This window comes from Rhineura floridana, chromosome 4, assembly GCF_030035675.1.
Source record: "Rhineura floridana isolate rRhiFlo1 chromosome 4, rRhiFlo1.hap2, whole genome shotgun sequence".
NCBI lineage: Eukaryota > Metazoa > Chordata > Lepidosauria > Squamata > Rhineuridae > Rhineura > Rhineura floridana.
The window spans coordinates 9,212,179-9,237,151 of NC_084483.1; the positions used below are offsets into that span (position 1 = coordinate 9,212,179).

The 24,973-nt window shown below is 42.4% G+C and overlaps 1 protein-coding gene across 2 annotated transcripts; it reads left to right on the plus strand.

The window, feature by feature from the left end:
• Positions 1-397: 397 nt before the first annotated feature.
• On the plus strand, positions 398-21,521 carry VPS36 (vacuolar protein sorting 36 homolog). 2 transcript variants are annotated; one of them, XM_061622396.1, is made up of 14 exons: positions 398-742; positions 3,260-3,328; positions 7,159-7,229; positions 7,601-7,715; positions 8,113-8,202; positions 9,507-9,593; positions 12,178-12,210; positions 12,904-12,981; positions 13,811-13,945; positions 15,644-15,709; positions 16,993-17,057; positions 18,724-18,808; positions 20,180-20,256; positions 20,343-21,521. In XM_061622396.1, exons 1-14 carry the CDS (start codon positions 647-649, stop codon positions 20,431-20,433), a joined length of 1,158 nt encoding a protein of 385 aa, XP_061478380.1. In that variant the 5' UTR covers positions 398-646; the 3' UTR covers positions 20,434-21,521. The 2 variants fall into 2 exon arrangements, with proteins under 2 accessions (XP_061478380.1, XP_061478381.1); XM_061622397.1 differs by lacking the exon at positions 398-742 and adding an exon at positions 991-1,013.
• Positions 21,522-24,973: the final 3,452 nt, after the last annotated feature.

The following is a 24,973-nucleotide window of genomic DNA, read 5'->3' on the forward strand; positions in this document are numbered from 1 at the left end:
TACCTCGCAGGGTTGCTGTGAGGATAAAATGTGGAGGAGGAGAACCATGTACACCACCACCTTGGTGGAGATTCCGGGGTGGCACACAGTCAGGCTGCAATCCAATACACATTTACCTGGGAGTAAGTCCCATTGAATCCAATTGAGCTTACTTCGGAGTAGACATGTGTTGGATTGCAGTCTAAGTTCCTAGGGATGAGCAGGGACATAATGGAAACAATAACCTGTATAGCTGTTAGCACTTTTCTTTTGCGCCCAAAGCACTTCACATCATCTCAGTAACCCTTATATCCCACCCTGCATCAAGACCAGTATTTATTATCCCCCCCTTCCGTAGTGGGAGGAAGGGGCTTCGCTACAGCCATCCAATGAACTCCTGACTTATGTGAAAGTTGAACCGGTTTACTTCACGTATCAGCACATTTTGTTAAAGCTCCAGGGACGGGGCGCTCAAATGCACCCCTCCAAGCCTCTCTCTCTGGTTTTCGGGATTCTCCCCGTGCCATAGCCTCCCCACCCCAAAAATGGCAGGACTCGCGTCATTTTCAGCTCTTTTTTTTTTTTCCTTTTCCAAAACGGGGAGGTGTCGGAGGCGGACCCGGCTATCTCCACTGTCTGCGGAGGGGAAGCGCTTCGTCTAAACGCCATGGATCGCTTCGCCTGGACGAGCGGCCTCCTGGAGATCCACGAGAACCTCGTCACGCAGCAGCGCGGGGTCCGCCTCTACGACGGAGAGGAGAAGGTCAGGGAGAGCCCGGAGGGAGCCGCGCCAGCAGAGAGGGAAGGTGGCTAGTACTGAGAGAGGGGGCGGCGGAATGAGAGGCCGAGAAGCGGCCTGTGGGAAAGGCAAGCCGTGCTCGGAATGGAGGAAGCCGCTTGAAGCTGAGGTCCTGTCAGCTTGCGTTCATACACCACCCTTTGGAAATCCAGGAAATGCGCCCTACATATAGAAAATAAGGGTGTCAAGGAGAAACTAGGCTGCCCTGCCCGCCCCCCGCTTTATATTCCCAAAGGTGGGTTGTAATTATAATAAATAACAATAAAGACAAACTACTCCACATGTCACCTGAAGCATTATGTATGAATGCTAAAGAGAAACCCGGATGTTGAATTTCTGCTTGCAGGGGGTATGGATTGACTGCACACACCATATATTGTAAGGTGCATGAGGTTCCCCCAAAGAATCCTGGGAACTGTAGTTTATTAAGGGCACTGGGGATGGTAGCTCTGTGAGGGGTAAGCTGCAGTTCCCAGGAATCTTTGGGGGAAGCCATGTGCTTTAAATGTATGGAGTGTAGGTAGCTTGGGTCATTTGAATCTCCTATCTGTAGTCTGAATACCTGGCCAGCTGTCGCAGGTACTGAATTGTAGACCGATCCCAACTTTTTGAACTATAATAGAGCATATTAGATGCTTGGGAAGCATCAAGCATGTACAGAATCTTCGTTGTGTAGCCTGATCTTACATATTTTAACTCAGGAGTAAGTCTCACAATGTTTAATGTGCTTACTCTAATAAATATGCAAAAAACAAATCTTAGGTCACTGTCAGACAACATGTTTATGGAACATTCAGCCTAATTTGTTTGCACAAAGTTTGTAGGGAGGCTAGATTATGTCAACTGTTTATTGAGCATTAATTCTGCTTTGTTTGTGAGGAAGTTATACAACATTGTGCCAAGTAGGTGTTATCTAACATTTTCCAGGACATTTCTGGTCCCTTTTCTTAACCCCCCCCCAAAAATTTTGGGGGGGGGGAGTTCTCGCACAAGCACACCAGTTGTGGCTTTCCCGTTACTTGTTTTAGTGTTTTCCTCTACAGCCCAGCTTAGTTTTAAGCCAGAGGTTATAAACACTACATTTTCTATAGGCATTATGTCTGCATTTTAAGTAGGTTGTGATTAATCAAATTAAATCTCCAGGTTTTGCTGTAATGTTCCTACATTATGTTTGAGGTCACATGTGGAGTTGCTTGTTCTGTTTATTATTTATTGTGATTGCAACTCATTTTACGGATGCAAATCTTCCAAGATGGCTCATCAATAAAGTCAAAATATGTTAACAAAATCACAGTAAAACACTATTAAGCCACAAGACGTTATTGGGATCCTTGGGATCCATGTGGTGGTAGACAGCCTGTTTGGGGAGAGGGATAGCCTGCTGGAACAGGCTCTGAGGTCTTTGCCTGCCTTGCTTTCCTGTTCTTTTCCACAGGGCAGTTGGTGTCTTCTGATTGAATCAATTGACTAACTTCCTTTAAACACCTATTCAGGCTCTGCTCACATGAAGGGGCAATGAAAGTGCAAAGGGCCCATTCTTTTAGCCCCACTTCACTACCATGCAGTTCAGGTGTATCTTCTGCACCAAGAAGCCTGCTATAAACAGTTTGAAGCATCTTACGTATTTCACAGTGTCTGTGGTTCAAATGCATTGGTGCTACTTCATCCCAAAGAGGCTGAAATTCTAGTCTTTGGAAGTCCTGAACTAGCTGTGCATACTCTCCAGAGGTACACACAGTATGATGGCTATCAGACAATGAATCTTGCTGATATTTCTGGAAAGTAGCATCAGAAGACATACCTCTATTTTGCCAGAGGAAGTGACAGAATAACGTAGGGAGAATGGCTGGCATGAATTTCAAGATTTCACATAGGAAACGAGTTACCTGTTGCTCATTCTTGCTTCCATATGTTTTGCCTGCCTCCTTACAAGGCCAAAAAGGGGCTGAAACAAAAGCTGACAATTGAAACTTCAAATGGGGGAAGGGCTTTAGTTCTGCTTTGTATACAGCAGATCCCAGGTTCAATCCTGAAGTCTCCAGGTAGGGCTGGGAGTGAACCCTGTCCAAAACCCTGGAGAGCCACTGCCCATCTGTGCAGACAATACTGAGCCAGCTAGACCAATGGTCTGACAGTACAGTTTCCTGTGTTCCCGTGCAGAAGGCTTTGGTTTAGAGTAAGAACACTTAGAAAGTTTCTCTCCTCCAGCCACCCTGTGTGCCCCCAAAATCTGCTCTAGAAGATCCCCCAACTCCCCAAGCAGATTTTTGGGGACACGTGGGGGTCTGCAGGGGAACGATAGAAAGGAGAAGCCCCAATGTAAGAGTGGATGCCCACCTGCACTACACTGACTCTCACCCAGGGTATTGAGTAGTACCAGGTAAATGCCCTTTTACCTCTCTCTATATTTTTAAATTCTGTATTAGGCAAAAACTCAATTATAAGACTTATGTGAATTGAAATATATCTTCTCCACCCCAGGTGAAGTTTGATGCAGGCATATTACTCTTGAGTACACATAGATTGATCTGGAGAGATCAGAAAAATCATGTGAGTACCATTACTCTGATATGTCTAATTTCCATATAATATACAATAGAACAGACCAAACTGTATCTCCCAAACAAACCATAAACAGCACACCAAGAACAAACCTTGGTTACAGCTTGTGGTGTGTTTGGAGCAAGACAAACCATGAACCTGGGTTCGGACATAGTACTAAGCCAAACTATGGCTTCATTTCCTTTAGAGTGACAGCAGCAAGACCCAGGGAGGAATGAAGTGGCTGATATTTTCTAAATGTGCACCAGCACACAGGCTTATTAATGCATTACATGTGAGCCAGGCCGATTTAGGGTTTAGACAACATACTAAATTGTGGCTCATCAAAATGATAGCTTCTGATGTCCTTGCAGCCTCTCTGTGGGAGAAGGGAGGGGAGGAGCACTTCACTGTCCGCCAATAGACTCAACTTCATCTCGTCATGATAAACTATCATTTGATGGATGTTAAATTCATAAAAAGTATTATACCATGGTTTATCATGACATCTGAACAGATCCTTGTGGCTGCACTGGCCACAAATGTGGTGTTCAGCTGGGAGCAGAGTTAAAAAACCACTAGAGTGGTTCGTTTCTTTAGCACTGGCTGCTGCTTGTAGGTGCTGGATGCTTAATGTCCTATCTTCATAGCGTCTGGATTGCCAAATGCTTCCTAACCTGAGTCCCAAATGCCCACTTCATCCCGGCTCTGTGGCTGTTGTGTTGTATAGCATTTGACAAAGGGGAAGGCTGGGGCCAAAACCAGCTATTGGTGATTATGAGGCAGTTAGAGGGATTTTTCTTCTGTGGTGGCCTCTACTTGTCTGATTCAGTGTGAAATGGCAAATGTTGAATTGGACAAGTGGGATTTAGATGTACAAACCCTCCCTGATCCACAATTGCCATAGACTTCAACTGAACCGTGATTATAGTGGAGCTGTGAATAGCAGAGCACTAATTTTAGAGAAATGGAAATTAATTAAGGTTATTTTCCCAAGTCTCTTCTATGATCTCTGGTTTACAAGGTTTGTGTTACAGAGAAGTAGCACACAGAAAAAGTTTAAACTTGCCATCTTCTGTGCAAGCACAACTGAACTGGATAAACATCAATGATAGTTACACCGATTAGGTACCTTATCTTTTCAATAGAGCAAATGTCCAAAGCATCAAAAGCCTGATAAATCTCCTCTCAATTTGGCTTATACTGATTGCTAAAGCAATCTCTCATAATTCACCATAGGAAAAAGATGCAAAAATATTATGTGATCTTTTGGGTTGCTTAATTGTCCTTTTGTTGTCTCTGTTCATTTCACTTGAATCTGCCTGTGAAATTGTGAGTGAAGTAGTACTTGGACAAGGGGGAGTGGACCTTTATCACACTATGGTCATGACGTTTCTCTTAGACAAGTCACCACCGCTATCTCACAATTTCTAAATCTTACATCTCCATTGATACAGTGAGGATAATTTGTTATTCACAGGATCTTTGGAGAGATTAAGAAAATAAGAATTGTAAAGTACTTTGCTTTTACAAATCTTTTAAAAAAACCAACAAATAATGACGTTGTATCCTGTGTATATTTGTAAAACTCGTATTAATTGGCCTCATGGGTTTTGTTCAGAGCAGAGTTCCCCCCTCAGCTCTTTGCTTGTAGCAATCTCCACAGATCCAGGAGGCAGGCTTCCTGACTCTATTTCATCTCCTGAGGCTGCTGTAGCTCTACAATCCAATTGGAATGAACTGGTGAGAAGAACGCGCAGCCTTGAAGGAGACAGTGGCGCTTAGGCTGGTTCTGGAGCTCTGAGTTCATTATTTTATTTAATTTTATTTAATTTAATTTATATACCGCCCTAAGCCCAAGGGCTCTCTGGGCGGTGTACATAACAATAAAACAATCAGAAAATATATAAATACAATAATACAATGGAATCAAACCAAACAGATGTAAACAAAAATCGAAACAGCAGCAAAATACACCAATAAATATTAATAGTACACATTAAAATGCCTGGGAATATAAAAAGGTTTTCACCTGGCGCCGAAAAGATAGCAGCGTCGGCGCCAGGCGCACCTCATCGGAAAAACCATTCCACAATTCGGGGGCCACAACCGAAAAGGCCCTATTTCTAGTCACCACCCTCCGAGCTTCTCGATGGGATGGTACTCGGAGGAGGGCCTTAGATGTTGAGCGCAGTGTACGGGTAGTTTCATATTGGGAGAGGCGCTCCACCAGGTATTGCGGTCCCATGCCGTGTAAGGCTTTATAGGTCAAAACCAGCACTTTGAATTTAGCCCGGAAACAAATAGGAAGCCAGTGCAGACGGGCCAGAACAGGTGTTATATGAGCGGACCTTGTGGTCCACGTCAACAATCTGGCCGCTGCATTCTGGACTAACTGTAGTTTCCGAACTGTCTTCAAGGGCAGCCCAACGTAGAGCGCATTGCAGTAGTCCAATCTAGAAGTTACCAGAGCATGAACGACTGAGGCGAGGTCGTCACTGTCCAGATAGGGACATCAGTGCTGGCTAAGTACACCTTCCAATGCCGCAATAGCTCCTCCTAAAGAGCTGAGTGCTGCTGCCCATGAAGATGAGATAAAGCTAGCATTTCTTTGTTTTTTGAACAGATTTGGTTTTTGAGTGTCGTCGTCACATAGCCATGACGTTGCAATATCACTGAAAAGAAATTAAGCTAATTCTGCTAGTCAGACCTGTAAAGAGGCGCCTTCTAGAGCTCTGCCACCTCCAGCTCATACATGGAGGGACTACTGGAGGGGGGGGGGCTGTATAAATCCTGTTCCACAAGCACATTCACCCTCCTTTCATATCCCGGAATATCTGAAAATGGAAAATGGTGCTTTGTGTGTGAGGGAGAAGAGGCTTGCGAAAACCATCCTTATCCCAAGTCTGCTCTCCTCTTTCTCTAGCTGTTCCCCGTGGGAGAACTGATGGGAAGCAAAGGTGATTGAGTTGTGTCCAGTTCTAGTTCTATTGAGGTTAAATCCATTGAAATTAATGGACAGGACTAACTCAGATCCAGTAATTTCAGTGGGTCTGCTCTGAGTAGTTGGATACAACTCATTGTCTTTCCTCTCTCCATACCATAAACAGGAGAGTGGTTGGTTCTTCCCATGCCTCTGAATAAGTCTGCCATTGCAGGCGCTCTTCCCGGCCCCACCTATTCCTGCCCCCTCCCTTCCCTGGTCATTTGATGGACCTTACATTCATAAATCGTATAATTGCCCATTGTCTTCTTCAGTGTGAGACAGGTTAAGCATGTGGGACATGGTTAGAATATTGGGGGTCAGCAGTCTTGCTTCATCACAGAGTTTTAAAGAATAAAAATGAGTGATGATACAAGATGTGGAACTTACAAAATATCCCCGATGTCTGAGGTCTTAGCTGCAGAGACGTAAGCTGTAGGATTTAATAAGCCCAAATTTTCTGCAGTTTGCACGCTCAAAACAGTGATAAGTAGGTTGTATAGTTGCTTCATTTGTATTATCTCTCCCAGATTTTTCAAAATCATCCACTGTTCTTTGAGAAAAAGATTTCATGAGGTCTGTATGTAAAATAACTAATTCACTATTGGTGATAAACAATTGTCCATATTCTTGCAGGATTGCTTACGCAAAAAATGACAACTTTTACTTTGTTATTTTGTTACTCACTGATGCTTTTCCTATACACAAACCTGTTTGTAAGACTAGCACATAGGTTCTAGAATGGCAAGGATTTTACATGGCAGAACGTCTTGTAAAAACAATGTTGACGTTGTGTGATCTTTTAAAATAAGCACAGTATTCAGTCAAAATGTATTTGTTTTTATCCTCTCTGTAGGAATGTTGTATGGCTATTCCTCTTTCCCAAATTATCTTCATTGAAGAACAAGCAGCTGGGATAGGAAAAAGGTACAATGTCTATAGCAAAATATGTTACGTTGGAGACTGTTGTTTTCCTTGGTTAATTGGAATGTTCAGTATTTCATAAGCATCCAATTTATATTGTATCCCTGTTTTCCTTTCTTAGAACCTCATTCAAGGTTAAGTGGGTAAGGGATAGAATAATTGAAGAAAATAATTATCTTACTAAATGAGCAAAGTACTGGAAACATACTATATTACACTCCACCAATTATGTTTTTGGTCTATGATACAAAGCTACACAACACTTTAAAAAAAACACTTTTGTTGATATTTAGGAAAATCCTATATATAGATATATGGATATCTACATGTTACATCATTTTATTCTTTTTCTCCTTCTCTTCCCATTTCTTCAGTGCCAAAATAGTGGTTCATCTTCATCCAGTACCTTCCAGCAAGGAGCCTGGCCCTTTTCAGAGTAGTAAATACTCGTACATCAAACTTTCTTTCAAAGAACATGGACAGATTGAGGTATGTATGTGTTTTAGCCTGATGGGTGAGGTGATAATTGGAATGGGTTTCATAAAATGCACTTGTGTAAAGGTAAAGTTGGGCAACTTTCAGCGTAGTAAAATTAAAATTTTGGAAGACTTTAAATGGATGAAAAATTGAACTCATCATAACAGGTGTTTCCTGCTGACATAACTATTGTATCTTTCTTTGCAACATGCTGGCTTAACTTTTTGAGACCATTCAATAATAAATGATGCAGTAAAATTTAAATCTGTTACATATTCATAGCTTCATGAAATTACTTTTATGAAGTTACTTTTACTTATAAAATACTAAATATATTTAAATCAATTTAAATGTATCTTTGAAATTATCCCCTCCTCTTTTTTTTAAAAAAAAAAAACCAACCACACAGTTCTACAGGAGGCTATCGGAAGAAATGACTCAGCGGAGATGGGAGAACATGCCTGTTTCTCAGACCATTGAGGTTAATAGGGGTTCACAGGTATTTATGCAGTTTCTGATTACAGTAGGGCCCCGCTTAACAGCACTTCGCTAATACAGCAGTATCAATTAGACGCAATTAGACTAAAGCACCACTCATACAGCGCTAGTTCCGCTTTTACGGCAGTTTTCGGGCATTGTACGCCATTCTGTTCAGTGGGTTTCGCTTTACGGCAGGAGTCCGGAACATAACCCACCGTATGAGTGGGGCCCTACTGTGTTGGACCTCTGCTTTCAGACCTCTGTTTGAAAGGCAAGCTGATTGAAGAAATAATACGTGCATACTGAAGGCAACTCCCATTTCAATAATTCTTGTGCCAACTTTTCAAACAGGTTTTTAAAATCAGTTTTTGAATTACAGCATTGTTGTATCTATTTACGATTGCAAGTGCATTTTTAAGTGTTGGCCTGTCTATTTATGTATTAAATGCGTATCCCACCCTTCCTCCTTATCTTGATTATAAAAATTTACCTTTAAAATAATGCAAGAGATATAACGAAGATCTTTACTTCATAAACACTTCCAAGCAGCATAACTGATGAACTTTTGTCATTAAATAAGACGAATATAATCTAAAGTGATAATACACCTTGGCTCGCTGCTAAATGTGTTCCTAGGTTTTAGCAAAGGGCTTGGCAAACAACTGATTATATGGTTGCATTTGGACACAGTGCTAAACTTGGATTTAGTATTATGTATGAGAGCCTCAGGCTTGTCAGCTCCCCTCTCCTCCTTTGTGGCCATGAGATAGGAAGCTTTTGCTTCCATTTTAACTAATTGCAGTATAGCTTTATTTTTCAACTTAAACAGTCTGTGGTTAGTCTTAACTATAGTTTACTAAAACAAGCCAGCTTCAAGCCATAGTTTATGAAATTAGTTTTTTAAGATTAACCACAGTTTGCTTCGACGTGATGAACTGCTGTTAATTGAAAATGTAAGCAAACAATCTCCTGTGCACACCCGCATCAGGAGAGGGGAGGGAGCTGATGAGCTTGAGGCTTGTGCACATTATGCTAAACCACTGTTGGATCTCCAGATGTTGTTGGACTACAACTCCCATCAACCCCAGCCAGCTTAGCCAATGGCCAAGGATGTTGGGAGTTGTAGTCCAACAACATCTGGGGATCCAAGATTGAAGAACAGTGTGTAAACCATAGTTTAGTGTTGTATCCGAATGCGGCCTATGTCTCAGACCTCAGAGATGCTATAAGGCACATACGTTATATGCTTCCAAAATCATGATGAAGAGAGAACTCTAAGCGCTTCACTCATAATAATTTAATTTGATGTATTTTCTTTTCCAGACAGGAAGGATAAGAGCTGCAGGAATTGTAGGCATTGAGAGGAAATTAGAAGAAAGAAGAAAAGAGATGGATAAAAATATTTCTGAGGTAAGTAATGTTGGAATTTCATGGTTGGAAATTTGTCCAGACTGTTTGCAGTCGTTGGAAGCTTGATAGGGAAACTGGGTGCTTAGAAACCAGGTAGCTTACATTTAGAAATACGGAGTTGAGCTCAGTATCTGAGCTTAAGGTCCTTTGCCAAAGGATGTCTCTTTTCCCCGTGCAGTTTTTACCCAGCCTGCTGCACGAGATGCAGGTATCTTTCCTGAAGTGACTGCTTCTTTTGTGGAGAGATTCTATTTCTCCAGTGCTCACACACACACACAACATAATTTAGCATTGGGGAAAATGCCACTTTTCCTTGAGCTAGGGCACCAGTTGCAACAGAGAGTGCTTTGTGGAGCATGCCTGTGTTAAGTGCATGTCATCTAACTGTGGGTGTCTTACCCCACATTCCACCACCTTAAAATGTTTTAATTTCTAGAGACTTCCCCATCCTCCTGCATTACTCTTGGAGTTTTGTGCATTCCAGCCTCAGCATTGCAGGGAATATTTCTAGTGCTACTTTTTGTAAAGGGTCAAGCATGTACAGCTATCCTCTACTCCTTCATTGCTCTGGCCAAAAATATTTGCCATGGTGTCACAGGTTCAGGGTGGGCTGGCCCAAGTTGTTTTGCAAAGGGAAAAATTGCTTTTCTAAGTGTCCAAGAAAACCTCCATACTCTTTTGTTAGGGTTAGAAAAACAAAGAGCTGTGTAAGGCCATATGGATGTAGCCTCATTTGTGTGGGGATGGGGGGAGAGGAAGAAGGGGGACAGAGAATTCTATAAACATAGAGATTTCTGTTTCCTAAAGATTCATCTCCTATTTGTAATTGCTTATTGTTTTTGTTTATCACTTCTGGTTATTGTTTTTTTTGTTCTTGGTGATTTTTAGAGCTATAATCTGTTTTTTGAACAAGAAGTTTATACCCATTTTTCAGAACATTGTTATCATTCCTTGTTTAATGCAATGAATTAATATGTATATCTTGATAAGGATTTCCTTACTATCGCACACAAATTGAGGGTGGAACTACATGATATATCTCCTGCTCCTCTTCTTCCCTCACCCCCCACCTCCCATTAACAAGTAGTAAAAGAGAATGTATGAGATGATGGTGTATCATTCTGTATTTCTCCACCCCCTTCCTGGTACACTTCATCTTGTGAAGTAGATTGGAGAAAGGATTCTCTTGGAGCACAATGGCATGATGCTGCATGTTCTTTTTAACTATGCAGTATGGGGGACAGGTGGAGGGAGAGAGGAAGCATGGGGCTGCTGTTTTCTGCAACAGCCAATCGTCTCATGCAGCAACTCAGTGACAGAGCATTTGCCTTGCATGTAGAAGGTCCCAGGTACTATACTCGGGAGCTCCAGGTAACACCTCCTAGCAACTCCCAGGTAGCTAGGAGAGAACCCTGCCAGAAATCCAGAACAACCGCTGCCAATCAGAGCAGACAGTACTAAGCTAGATGGACCAGTGGTCTGACTCATTACCAGGCAGATTCCTGTATTCTCTCCCACTCTGTTTATCAGAGGATAAAAGCAATCAAATTGTGTATGTTTGAGAGGGGAAAACACTGGGAAATCTGCTTTGCTATCAATCAGTTTATTTCAGAACTTGTGCTCCAAGTTACAGAATGGGTTTCCTGCACCTACTGGTTGTTGCTGATAACAGTTTACTCCCTTAGTTCTTTGTTTTGCTGAGGAAATTCCTGTTAGGTGTGTGCACATTCCCCTTTGTACTCGGGTGTCAATCAATTAGAGAGAGGAAGAATTATTTACAGAATGATCTTTATTTATATAGATCAGTTTTTCTCTCTTGGTTGGGTCGTTTCTGTGCCTGCTATGAGTACATGTATAAGAAGCTCAAGGTCCAATGATTTCCACTTACATTACGGAAGTGAATTTGGGAAATGAACAGGGGGAAATGTGGAATGTCATAATGTCCTGTGAAATGCTCCCAGATTTTGCTGAGATGTCAGGTGCACGTTTGCGGTTCATGGGTTTAAATAGTTTGCAGTTTTGTGCTGTTTTGATTTATTTGATTGGTTTTAGTATTTATCATTTTAAATTTTATATTGTATTTTGTGTTTTTAATGGCCTGTAAACCACCCACAGAACTCAAGATAAATGGGCTGTATACAACTGTAATAATGGGATTTATTTTAATTTATTTATTTACTTGTATTATGTTTCTATTCCACCTTTTCTCCAGGGAGCTCAGAGGTGACATACATGGTACTTTCCCCTATGAAGTAGCTTAGGCTGAGAGATTATGAAAGGTTGTTTAGTACAACAGTTCACTTTTCTGCCAACCCATGGCTGAAAACGACCCTATCTTCTTAACTGGAGGATGAGAACCTCTTAACGCAACACACAATATACTATTCACACAGAAGCAGAGACTGCTCAGGTTACAAAGCACATGGATAGAATCTTATTAAATAAAGTCTTAAAGTACTGGTATTAAAATGCTAGAAACTGTGATTCCTCAGTGCTTTGTGTTTGGGAGGAAAGGTAGTGGTGGACAAAATATTGCAATGATGTAGTTACACTTTCTTTCTGTATGCGTGTTTCATTATTCCAGGCTTTTGAAGACCTCAGCAAACTAATGGAAAAGGTAAAGTATCCCCTTCATTAATACCCCTCTCTGAATTTAAATCTACTGGCCCCCATCCAGAGAACCATGAATGCCGTGCGTGGCCTGCTGAACTCTGCAGTTCACACAGTGGGATGGCGTCTGAAGGACCTGCTTCTGAGTGGATAGGAAGCAGAGAAGTGGGCCCCCTGGGCTAAGATCTCCACTACATCGCATAACAAATCAGGTCTGAGGAGTTTAGATTTAATCATCTTACATTGATAATTAGCTGTTAAGTTTGTGAGAAGGAACACTCAGACTGAATCTAGGAGCTCCCTTTCCATAACTATCATCCTGCCCTAACAGTTGGGGCACTTCAGATGGCCTGTTTAATGAGCATTTATTCTGATTTGTTTGTGGGAAGATTAAATGAAGCAATAGTTATCCCACAGTTTCCAATGCATTTTCCCATCACTTTCGTCATTGCGAAAAGTCTGATTTTTGGGGAAGTGAGTTTGTTGTGCAAGATCTCCCAGTCGACTTTAATTGTGCATCCTGAATTTGCCAGGGTGTGTATGAGTCCCACCAGAAATAGCAACAGCCTGGAAGCGCCATTGATAGAGCTGCAAGATGTTCTACTTGAAAGCCCTCCAAAGGTTGAACTTGCATCAGAGGTACATAGTGAAGTGATTCATCTTCAACAGCTTGTCTTGTCTGTATATTGTGTCTTGATAGGCTAAGGAAATGGTGGAATTGTCCAAATCAATTGCTAACAAGATCAAAGAAAAACAAGGTGACATCACAGAAGATGAGGTCAGTTCATATTTTAAATCAAAGCTGCCAAACTCTGAATTGGTAATGTGGCATCATAAATGCTGGTGACCTACTGAAACTTTATTGCAGCACAGTGCCACAGCCATACTTATAGTTGAACACGAGCTTGTGCGTACACCCACACACAGTCTTCTTTTTCTCTCTCATGCACATGTACACCCACACAGTAAAGCTAGCATTCATGCTTAATTTCTTGTTGACTTTCCCAACATAGGATAGCCTCATGAGAAATCTGTTCAAAGTGCCTTGAGGATTAGTTTGCTGAGGGGCTTCCTCTCAAGTCAATTTCCTTCCCATAGAGCAGTCTGCTCTTTGGTAGGTGAGGAAACGGTGACTTGGGAATCCACGGCACCATCTTTCCTAGTAGAAGAATCCTGGCAGCATCCTTTTCCTCTGTATGCCGAGTCCTGGCAATTCTTCCCACCCAGCCCCGCCCCGTCCAAGTCTTTCCTCACTCTGCCTCCTGAAAATAGTTTCTGTTTTTTGTTGGGCAAGGCGTATGATATATGCATGTCATTTTCTTTTGGGGAAGAGTTTTAAGAATGAACGCAAGTAAAGACAGGGAATCTAGCACAGGTCATAATTGTGGCAGACCTGTGACTCCACATGCATCTCCCTCCAATGCTCCTTTTGATCATAAATACTGTTTTTGCTGTGGGTTTGAATTTTCCCTCTGTTTTCAGTACATTAGGAACTTCCTATTGATCTAGTTTGAATGTGTCAATTATTTATTGACTTACTCGTTAAGAATCTGATATCTTGATACTACCTGTATTTTTATTCCTCCCACCCCTTTTTTTTTCTGCAGACAATCAGGTTTAAGTCGTATCTGCTGAGCATGGGTATAGCTAATCCAGTTACCAGGGAAACCCATGGATCTGGCACACATTATCATATGCAACTGGCAAAGCAATTAGCGGGAATTTTACAGGCACCTTTAGAGGTAAGGCACTCATGCCTCTTCTTAATATTTTACAGTGCAATCCTATACACATTTACATGGGCGTAAGTATGTGTCCATAGGACTGTAGCCCTAATACACTTAACCAAAACTATGGCTGAAGGCTTTATTCCTTTAAGTTGGTAGACAAATCGGGTGCAAAATTTTAAGCTTTTCAGAATTATTCAGTGGAACTGAGTTAGTAGAGTACTCTGGTAGGCAGGCTGCACATATGCCCTTAGTCCCCTCTCTCTATATCCTTTTTTTAAATAAAAGAAACCTAAAGGTGGCTTTTCCTTTTCATTTGCATTCAAACCCAGCAGACTTTGCATTTCACAGTAAAACTACTACAGGAGTACGCCGCTCTACAGACCTTCACTTAATGTACACTCGCTTTTGCAGACATGCTCCACCATGCCCCTGTTTACATACGCTTGCTTCACACTTACGGACACTTAACGGTGCGTGGGGGTGGAAATAGACGTGATTGCGCCACCGCAAATCAGCTGGGAGGCGCGATTGCAATCAGCTGGGAGGCGCGGCAGCGCAGCAACAGAGGCTTTAGCGAGGGGCTTCGAGGCTCCGCATGAAGGAGAGGTAAAAAAAGTTTTAAAAGGTAGTGCTTCACTTTAAGGACATTTTCGGTTTACGTACTCGCTCTGGTCCCATTGAGTACGTTAATGAGAGGTATTCCTGTATAACTTTTTTTAACAGTAAGAGCCACAGGCAATTGAGGTTTACAGTGCTCAGTTGAAATTGTTTGCTCAGTCAAACTAGAAGCTAGATATGCATAGAAGGCATAAATCAGCCTTATCTAACAGGATTATGCATGCATAGCCATTTTTAAAAAAGTAAAAATACAGCTTACCAGCAATTTTGAGAGGGGGAATGGGAGTGAATGGAAACAGGACCATTTCCTCACCAAATGGTGATCAGCAGGATTTTAGGGGGTTTTTTAAGGGGGTGGGGCTGTGGACAGGTAGCCTTTACTGTTCTATACATGCTCTAATGCAGCCTTTCCCAACCAGTGTGCCTCCAGATGTTGTGGGACCACAACTCCCATCAGCCTCAGCCAGCATTGCCAATGGTCAGGAAAGATGGGAATTGTTGTCAAACATCTGGAGGCACACTGGTTGGGAAAGGCTGCTCTAATGGATCAGAACCAATGCTATGTCTCTTTAAAATCTGGGCTTTCTACAAAGATGATTCTTCTGTGATAGGATTTGATCTTGTTTGTCTTTATATGTATATTTTAGAAATGAGTACACCACTTTTCTTTACAAAATACTCAAAGCGGTCTACAAAGCAATTAATACAATGCAGCACTTAAAACCAACTCAAGCAACTAAAACCAATTGCAGAATAAATTCAAGCATAACAGTAGGGAGGCATAACTTTCACCTATACTAAAAGCCTAGCAGAATAAAAAGGTCTTTACAGCTCACATGAAGCTTTGAGGAGAGGGAACCAACTGAACTGATAAACTTATCGACTGTGTTTACACTTGGGGGGGGGGTGAGGCTGAAACGTTGATCAAAAGTTTGCAGCCCTGATCAGCTGCAGCTTCCATGACATTTTTCTTTCCCAGTAGATCTGTCTGGGAATGTTGATGTTGTCAAGTAGCCAATCATATTTGCACACAAATAGCTGACTGCATGTTCAAAGCTGATTCTCTTTTATCAACTGATCTCATATCAACAGGAGCGGGGAGGAATAATGTCGCTCACAGAGGTTTATTGTTTGGTGAATCGTGCTCGGGGCTTGGAGGTAAGGAACAGTTATCTTGGTGCACTCTGACAAAGCTGGCTTGATCAGCTTATGCTTCTCTAAGCAGCCAAAACATTAATAGTGTTATTTCTGCAGGAGTGGGGGAGTGGGGATTTGTTCCCTTTGATGTCTAAGAACATTATAAAGATGATACTAACAGAGTAATTCTTCCAGAGTACATTCTATCTAGTAATGTGGTACCGATCAGTGAAATGGGAATTTCTTGGCGGCATTAAGACAGGGGAGGGGAACCTCTGACTTTCCAGATGTTCTTGGAGTCCAGCTCCCATCAGCTCCAGCCAGCATGGCCAATGGTCAGGGAATATGGGAGTTCCGGCAACATCTGAACGTACACTGGTTTCCACCCCCCGCCCATCCCTGCATTACTTTCTCATGATTATAGAGCAAAACACTGGACAGTCTTTAGAGTTATTTAAAAATAAATTGAAGGTTTGTAAAAGAAGTGCCTGCAGACTATTAATACATATAATATATACCTGAAATGCAGGATAGAGCTCTGTTCTGAGGGCATGAGGATGGTGATAATTTTTTTAAAAAAGTGAAGTCAGTACACAAAACAGACCAAGGAGAGGAGATTTTAAAAAACAAGCTGTATTCATAGCTGAGGCCTGTTGCATTGGAGCCAGAAACTTGTTTCTTGCCGAGGGACTCCTAAAAAAGTGCCAAAAGGAATACATGCTGAATTGCACAGATGTCTTGCATTGCACTGCCAGATAACTCCACAGAGAGCAAGAGCAATTGTTTCCAAATATTATGCATTTCACATTATGAGATCTACAAGACTAGTACACATTAGGACACTTGGCTTGAAACATAACTAAAATAGCTTGTGGTGGCTTCTGCCGTCTGTGCAGTAAAACATATTTTCATTAGCAAAGTATGTGTGTGTGAAATGAATAGGGGTTTCTGCCCTATGCAACTGCTGTGCCCTCTTGATAATGTGTAGTTTGACTGAGGGCCAGCTCCTATGACTCTTTATTTTCCAGTTTTTGTAAGTATCCTGGTGCAAAAATACATGAGCAGTGTGTATGAATCGCTCCTCAATGTATGATTGTCACCTTTTTTTCTGGGGATGTGCATGTTCATGTGTGAAGGAGAAATGGGAATTGTAATACATGTAAGCAGTCATATTTGACTTACTGCTGATGTATTTTATTACTTGGATGTTCACACCTAAATACAAAAAAAGAGTTGTAGGAGCAAACTGAGAAAAATACATGTTTGCAATGAGAATGATGTATGTGGGTTTTTCTCCCCGTTAGTTGCTCTCACCCGAAGATCTAGTAAACGCGTGTAAGATGTTGGAAGCACTAAAATTACCTCTCAGGTGAGAATCCTCCAAAATCTAATTCAACCCTTCTCCCCCAAAATGGTATGATAGGGCTCTGTCCCCCATCCTCCCCCCATCAGTATGGATACTTTGGAATCAAGAAGAAGCACAAAGCCACTTGTCCACTTTAGGGTTTGTTTGCATTGTCCTTACAAACTGCTTTTTTAAATATATATATATCTGTAGATATATGTGAACTGTAGCTATCAAGTGGTACGGACACATACCTACATTTCTGAAGGTCATTGTGTCGAGTCTTTCTTCTTGCACCATGTGTCCATTACCAGCCTGCTCAGCAGTGAATGGGAATGTGATCCCTATTGATCTGGGAAATTTGAAAGAAATAGCAAGTAGAGCTGACACTCCCTTATGTACTGTGGGCTGTAGAAATTGCACCAGGCTAGAGTGTCAACTGTATACCACCCTAGTCCTTTTCCTTTTCAACAGCATACCGGCACATACAATCTGAGTAGGCACAGTTTTGGTATTCACAGTAGGTTTGAGCCAGTGAACAGAATCACTTCAGATCCAAGTGATTTTTGCTGATTCTTCCAGCACCACCTCCCATGCTGTTCCAGAAGGTCTCCCAACCCTCCCCTAGAGCAAATTTTTCTGGGGCATAGGGAGCTGAAGGGTATTGGCAAACACACACACACACACCGGCCAGTGGAAGATTCCAATTAGCAGAGTTCTGCTCCCAGCAAGTCTGGATTCAAGCCTTTATCTCTGTGGTAAGAAAAGTTTCAAAATGAAATTCTGCTTGTCACGCTCCTGTTAAAAGCACAGGAACGGGGTCAGTAAAAATAGTTGACAACCCTGTTCTAGACCCATGGATTAGAAACAGTTCAGGGGGAAATTTTATTTGACTTTTACACTTGTGAATCTATTTTTCTATAGTCTAAAAAATATCATCTTAGGGTTGTTGACCAATAATTCTGTGATTTTTAAAAATAAGCTGGCTATGTAGACAGTCCTGTGAAAGAGACAATATAGAACTAAGCAGTTACAATCCAATTTCTATGAGGGAAAGAAAAGCTGTCAGTTTCGTTCAGATAACACCTCGCAAGGGATGTACTGTGGTTTGAGAAGAGTTCCCAGGAGGCATGGATCCTAAGATACAAGGAGACCGAAGGCTGAAGGAAGGATGCAGAGGAGGCAATAGACTGTGAAAAAGATATCAGAAGGAGGATAAGTGGGAAATGAGGCTTGAAGCAGGGAACGAAAGCAAGGGGGAGCTTGTTTCAGGTGTTGGGGGATCTGGAACAAAATCTTAAGATCAGAAGGGCTTTGTACTATGGGGTGGGGAGAGGAGTTCTAGGAACACTGCTTAAGCAACAGGATGGTGAAAAGCAGTGGGCTGAAAAGCAGGAACCTGAGAAAACAATGGATGATGGAGATATGGAGAAGAATGGGAAAAGCAGGATTGGGGCTGTGCCCCTTTTGAAAGAAAGGAATACTGGCAATACTGAGGACACCCTTATGGGGAACAGCTGAGAATTCCCCTTTCTTTACAGCATTGTGACCTGGCAATCCTAAGGGACAACAAAGGCCCCAAAAGCACGGGGGGGAGTGGCGGGTTGGCCTACATTTTATTTATCAGTTGATTTTTTGGCTGCAGAATTCTAGTTAAGATTTACATTTTTCCTGTCCTTTTTGAGTTTAGGCTGCGTATATTTGACAGCGGTGTTATGGTGATTGAGCTCCAGTCCCACAATGAAGAGGAAATGGTGGCTTCTGCTTTAGAGACAGTATGTAAACCTTTATTTTCTTCAGCAATCTCTTAAAGAAACAGTGCTTCTTTTCTTCTTTTTTGTCACCAAGCTTCCAGTATAGGGTATATTCAGAGGGAAGATTCCCTAATTCCTTTCACTGGTTGCGCGCGCACTGAGACCCACAACTTTCAACCTGTCAGGAGAAAATACATCCACCTGCTTTGGGCTCAGGACATCCAGCTGCAAGCAAGACAGAGCCTTTGTCTCTGTATTCTCGTTACCTAACTTTGTCAAAATAGGGATGTGGCACTGCACAATGCAGTGCAAGGGTGCTCCTCCCCTACGCCACCCTCATTCCAAGGATGACTGCCAGCAGGTCTTTGCTGGTGGAATGGCTCTGTCAGCATATTGAGCAACTTCCACTGGGGTATCTTGGGTTCTTCGGGTGTCGTGGGGCTTCTGCTGAACCCTATGGCCTTTCAGCAGTATCTCTCCAGTACAGATTTGCACCCTAAAGTTTCTTAAATCCTAACTCAACGTTTGCAAAGCAGGAAAGGCCTGGAATTTGACCCATAGGTTAGGGACACATTCCTACTTCAAAGGGCTTCCTGTTACTGGAGGGGGGGGTGGTGGTGGGACTGAACTCACTGGAAGCATTTGCAAAGGAAAAAAGTGACCGCTGCTTCACAAATTAAGACCACGGATTGTTTATCACACTTTGTATCCTGCCCTTTCCGTCAAGAGCTACGTTTCATTGTGTATGAGGTTATCCCACTCTTTGCCTCGCCACAACCCTGGGAAGTAGGTTAAGTTGAAAAATGATTACTTCCTCAGGGCCCACCAAGAGATCATTGTGGCGAAAGAAGGCTTTGAATCCAGGTTCCGCTATTCAAAATCCAACACTCCATCCCGTTGTCATTTAGCAGATACTAAATGCATGCACACAAGCACACACAGTCTCTCTTATAACATGTAAGAGCCACATTTGATTTGTGACCACGTACAATAGGAGCCACAATTGTATTGTATTCTCATGGCTTGGATACACAAGTTTACGCTTAGTTAAAAAGAGAGAGAGAGACCAGCGTGGCTCTTGCATACTACAGATTACATGCCTTGCCCAGATATTTACCTGCTATTGATATATACACACACACCTCTCTAAATTAGATAAGCTGCTAACTCAAAAAGAATATTATAATAACTCAGGATTGATTATGAATAATATTTGTATTTCCTTTATCTCTTTATAATCTAATTTTTAAAAGAACAGAATGGCCTATGTTGAGAATGGGCTAGTTAAATTCATCATTTTAGTCATAGGAGGAAACTGAGAAAATGAGGCCAGTATTACAGTGCTGTGCAAAATATTTCTGAAGCTATGCTTTTTTCATGTTTGTATGTTAGGTCTCTGAGAAGGGGTCCCTTACCGCAGAGGAGTTTGCAAAGCTTGTGGGAATGTCTGTACTTTTAGCCAAAGAAAGGTAAACAAATAATCAAAATCTATTCCCTCACTTTTAATGGCTCAGACATTTATTAAAATAATACAAGTACTTTTTTCTATTTCTAGGCTACTTCTAGCTGAAAAGATGGGCCAACTTTGCAGAGACGATTCTGTAGAAGGCTTGCGATTCTATCCAAATCTATTTATTACCCAGTGATATGTTAGTTTCGTTTTCCCCTCCATTAAAATATGTTTGCAACAGGTAGGCTGGATTTTTAAAAGTCCAAATGAGCTACCTTTTGCCCGGTTGATATTGTGATGATACACAAAAATTTCTTGAGGTGGGGTGGCCCTATGTTGAAAGAGGAAAAGGGACCGTAAAAGCTTGCAGACAGCATGTCACAATTGTGTTCAGGCCTTGTGGACAAATTGATATAGAGGATTAAGCTGACATATTACTGGAAGCCTTTTTTTTATTTATGAAGGAAGGCAGTTAAGTGGTTCAGGAAAGGAGGGGATGTTACTGTGGCCGGCTTGCAAGGGCAGACATAGCACAAAACATGCTAATTGATTACTTACTTTCCCATTAGATTTTTATTATGGACTTTGTATCTGCAACTTCAAATCAGTTACAGTATCAGTAGTGTTAAGAGATTACTGTTGTCATCGTAATACAATCTAGAATGTTCTTACTCTTTCCAGTTACTACTGAATAATTACATTTGGAAGTACCTACATTTTAGGGGGGAAACCTCCCAGAGTATATTTGCCTATAACCTTTCTTCAGAGGAAGAATTAATCTGTGTTATGAAAAATGTAGACGCTAGTGTGTTGCTTTGTACTGAATATAGTATTAAGACAATAAGCATTGTGAACTCAGATTTCCTTCCTTCCATTCTTTGATTCTCGGCTCCATGATGTTGCTATTTTTGTCTTCTCTTTTGCATGAGGGAGGCATTTTGCCATCTGCCCTTTTAAATAGTACAGGGAACTGGTTTTCATCTTTCTAGTAAAACAGTCATTCACCTGAGCGCCAGTTCTCTACCTCAGTGGAAGTTATCACTGTGTTTATTTCTATATTTAAACAAGAAAGACAAACTCAATTTAACGAGAATTCCTTAGTTTCATGTCTCGTGTTCTTATATAATAATTATGTATTACCAAATAGTAATCCTAATGGAGTTGCATGCTTGTTTTGTGTTCTGGAAGATGTGTCATTACAATGTCTGATATGAATAGATGTTTTAAGTACAGCTGCAATATTTGGTCAATTAACTGATTAAAAACTTTTTGATCATCTAAAAAGTTGTCCCATATTAATTGATCACCTTTTTAAAAAAAAAAAGAGTACCGAGAAAAACTGCAGTTAAAAGCCTTAAGGCATTTTCCTCTTCCTCTGTCCAGGAGGGAATGTGTCTCTTATAAGTATTCCAACTTAAACACAAAGGGTCCATGCTTATTTTGCTTCAAAACTATTGTTTTAATCACATGCAAACTTAAGCAGAATTACTCATTCAGCTAATCAAAAAATTATTCAATCGGCATAATTGCTGGTTGAGTAAGACTCACTGAAGTGAGCTTCATTTCTTGGTGAGCCTCCTTTCTACGGCAACATGCATAGGATCAGGCTGCAAGTCTTAAAACTCAGTCCTAAGCTTCTATTGAGATGCATGTTCCACTAATTTGAATGTTACTTCTATCCTGCTCTTATATTGGGCTCCCAATGTTCTCTAACCCACATTTCAGATAGCATTTGAATAGCTTCAGAAGTGCTGCACCTTGCCTGGAACATCAAGTGCCTCTAGAATGCTCATTGAGCCCAGACTCAGAATGTTAAAGATGACAAGGTGTTTTTTGTAATAATAATACGATTCATTTGAGTTTTAATGCTGATATTAAAATTTAGGGTTTAAAAGCACCAATGTTTTGTTTATTGCCTGAAATACTTGATTGTATGGTATCTTTAACTGAGTTCAACAACATCTTGAAGGCTCAGATAGCAATGGCCACTTTTCCCATTGTACCTGTATTTTTAGGTCATCCCCCCCCCGCATAGTCATCTGGAACAACTCTGTGTATTTTGGTACTTTTAGTTTTCTGTTTTAAAGTGTCTTCTGGGACATACTCTTATTAGCCACAGACACATACAATGAATTACTTCGTATCTACGAACTGTTAACACTCCTGTGGACCTCAGTGAGTCACTTTGTAGTAACCCATTTTTAGATTATGGGTGGTGTGTTTGTGAGGGACTTGTGCTGGATACAGTAAACAAACTCAAGCTTGTTTGGAGTGTGGTTGTCCACACTTGGTGGGGATACTAAATGTTATTAGTGTTAACTCTAAAAGGTGTGATCCAATGGTTAATCATACTCAAGAGCAGATCCATGGGAGTCTACAACAAACATCTTTCTTTAGTTCTGTAGTAGGAAGATAAAGTCTCCTTTGCCGTGCAGGGCAAAACATGTAGCCAGCTTCAGATGACCAAACTGCAAAGCCAGGAACGTGAGTGGAATTCACACAATTTTAATGTGACAAAGTGGCTGTGTCATTTCCTTAGCTCTCTTCCAGAGCTGGTAAAAGGAGCTTAGTGGTATCTTGGTGAAAATGGCTGGAATTGTGAGCCAAATGGAAGGGTAAGCAACGGTACTCCCACTTCATGAAACACTCGTTTTTAATTGGCCCATTTAGCTTGCGATTTCCACTAACCTTGGTAGTGGGACTTTCCAACTGGATTGGCTGCCAAAGTGGGAATAGTTCGGCCTTGCTCTGGGGTAGCTGGGGGTTTTATTCATTTTTAAACCAACTGAATTGCATTTCAAATGTGTGAATTTTTTTGTTCCTATCATTTTGGTATGGCAGTCAATTTGCAAAAGTGAAGGAGAAACCTTGGCTGCTTTTAGTTTAGCACAAATATTTGAGAAGGGTGTGTGTAGTTGTATGACCGCAGATTGTCTGTGCATGCTGATGGGTGTGTGCATTTGGAACCTCATTATAAAAAGAAGCAGAGTGGAAGCCTTGATGTGTTACAGGTGCATGGGCAGGAGAAGCACTAGAGCACCCAACCCCTTAGGCCTAGGCATGGCTAGTCAAAAGTAAGTCTCACTGAGTTCAGTGAGACTTAATACCGGTAAGTGCAGCCCTTGTCAAACTAGTGCCCCGCGTATGTTTTGGACTACACCAACCATCAATCACAACCCGTGATGCCTCTATGAATATGGCAAATGAGCCAATGCTCAGCATTTCCCCATCAGTCACTCTTCCCACGCGGGAACACGCGTGGATGCCTTGAGTCCATTCCCAGCGAGGAAACTGCTGCCTCCAAAGGCAGAGGAAGTGTCTTGCTTTGCGGGGAGGTGGAACACCCAGTTTCTCCGTTGGGCAGAGCACCTATCACTGGTAGTACGGAAGAGACAGATCGCTGCACTGTTCTGGCCGGGGTGGGGGGCAACAACTCCTAAGCACGCCGAAGGTCGCCTCTGTCCCGCGGGTGGGCGGCGGGCAGGACGCGCGCCCTTCTTTCCTTCCCGAGCTGGGCTGCGCCGGCGCTCTCCACTAGGGCGGGCCAGCCGGCTGCGCTTCCCGTCTATTTCTTTGCGCCACGCCCGGGCCTGGAGGCGCAGGCATCTCTGCTCGTTGCAGGCGAGACCGGCGAGGGACAGCCTCCCGGCCCTTCCAACAGCTCGGGCGCGTCTTCCTCGCTAGCCCGCGCAGGGAGCCCCTGCGTGGCTCTACCTCGTCCAGACATGCGCCTCCAAGCGGGGAGAGTTCGTCGGGCGGGTCAGCTGCTGCCAAACGCCTCCACCTGACGCCGCTCCCGGATCGGGCTGGAGCGTCGCAAGAGTAGCGCTGCCTTGCGCGCGGGAGCGGCACCCGCGGAACATCTGGAGACAAGGGTTGGACTCGGGACGCTTTGCGCTGCCGGAAGAGCTCGGCAGAAGCGCGCCTCTATGTCGCGGGTGCCTGACGACCTGCCATGCCCTTTCTCGCCCAGAGTTCGCTTTAGTGCCGTCTGATTCTCTCTGCCACCGTTTAGACCGAGGAAGAGCTGCTTCGAACGGAGTAAGTATGCTTTGCGTTACGATGGGTTACGTTCGTGGCAGGAACGGGAAGAAATCGATCGATCGATCGATCAATCATTTATTACGGTCAATGACCAGCACTATAAAACGTTAAAACAACGAACAATAAAACATGTCAATATTCTACAGAGAAGGAAACAAGCGGCAGCAGCCTGAGATAATATAGAACTGTGGTGTTAAAATTAGGGAAGAAACAAAAAAGTGTCTTCCACATATGCTGGATTTCGTTTTTAAACGCGGTCCTTCCCAGCTGTCTGTCGGTCCTTCGAGGGCCGCGGTAAACGGACCTCGGCAGCGCTGAATAACACGGAGAGAGCTTACTCCCTATAAAACAGGGGGGCCGAGGAAACATGCGCGGGATTGCGCCGGTGATGGTCTTTCTATCGCTGTTGAAATCATCTCTGGTTTTGTGACTGCAGTTTATAGGTTCTGTTGAAATGCATCTGCTTTTACTGTACCTGTTTTTACAGCACAGGCCGATTAACACGTAGTTTAAATTTGTTTTGAGTTATTTTTATTTGCCTGTCTTCTGGATTCCTTTATTAGGGTTTTTGTCAACCCGTCCCCCCATTCTAAAACTGCGCTTGTGCCCCCTTGCATTGCAGTTTCCTTCCACCTCCTCTGTTCCATCATAACTCGATTTTAAGTCGACTGATCTGTTCTGGAATGAGTTGG

Excerpts from the sequence above, each read along its gene's own strand:
- VPS36 (XM_061622396.1), top strand. The coding sequence starts at position 647 with ATGGATCGCTTCGCCTGGACGAGCGGCCTCCTGGAGATCCACGAGAAC. Across the intron at positions 12,211-12,903 it reads TCAGCAAACTAATGGAAAAG|GCTAAGGAAATGGTGGAATT; the intron begins GTAAAGTATCCC and ends GTGTCTTGATAG. Across the intron at positions 13,946-15,643 it reads TTTTACAGGCACCTTTAGAG|GAGCGGGGAGGAATAATGTC; the intron begins GTAAGGCACTCA and ends TCATATCAACAG.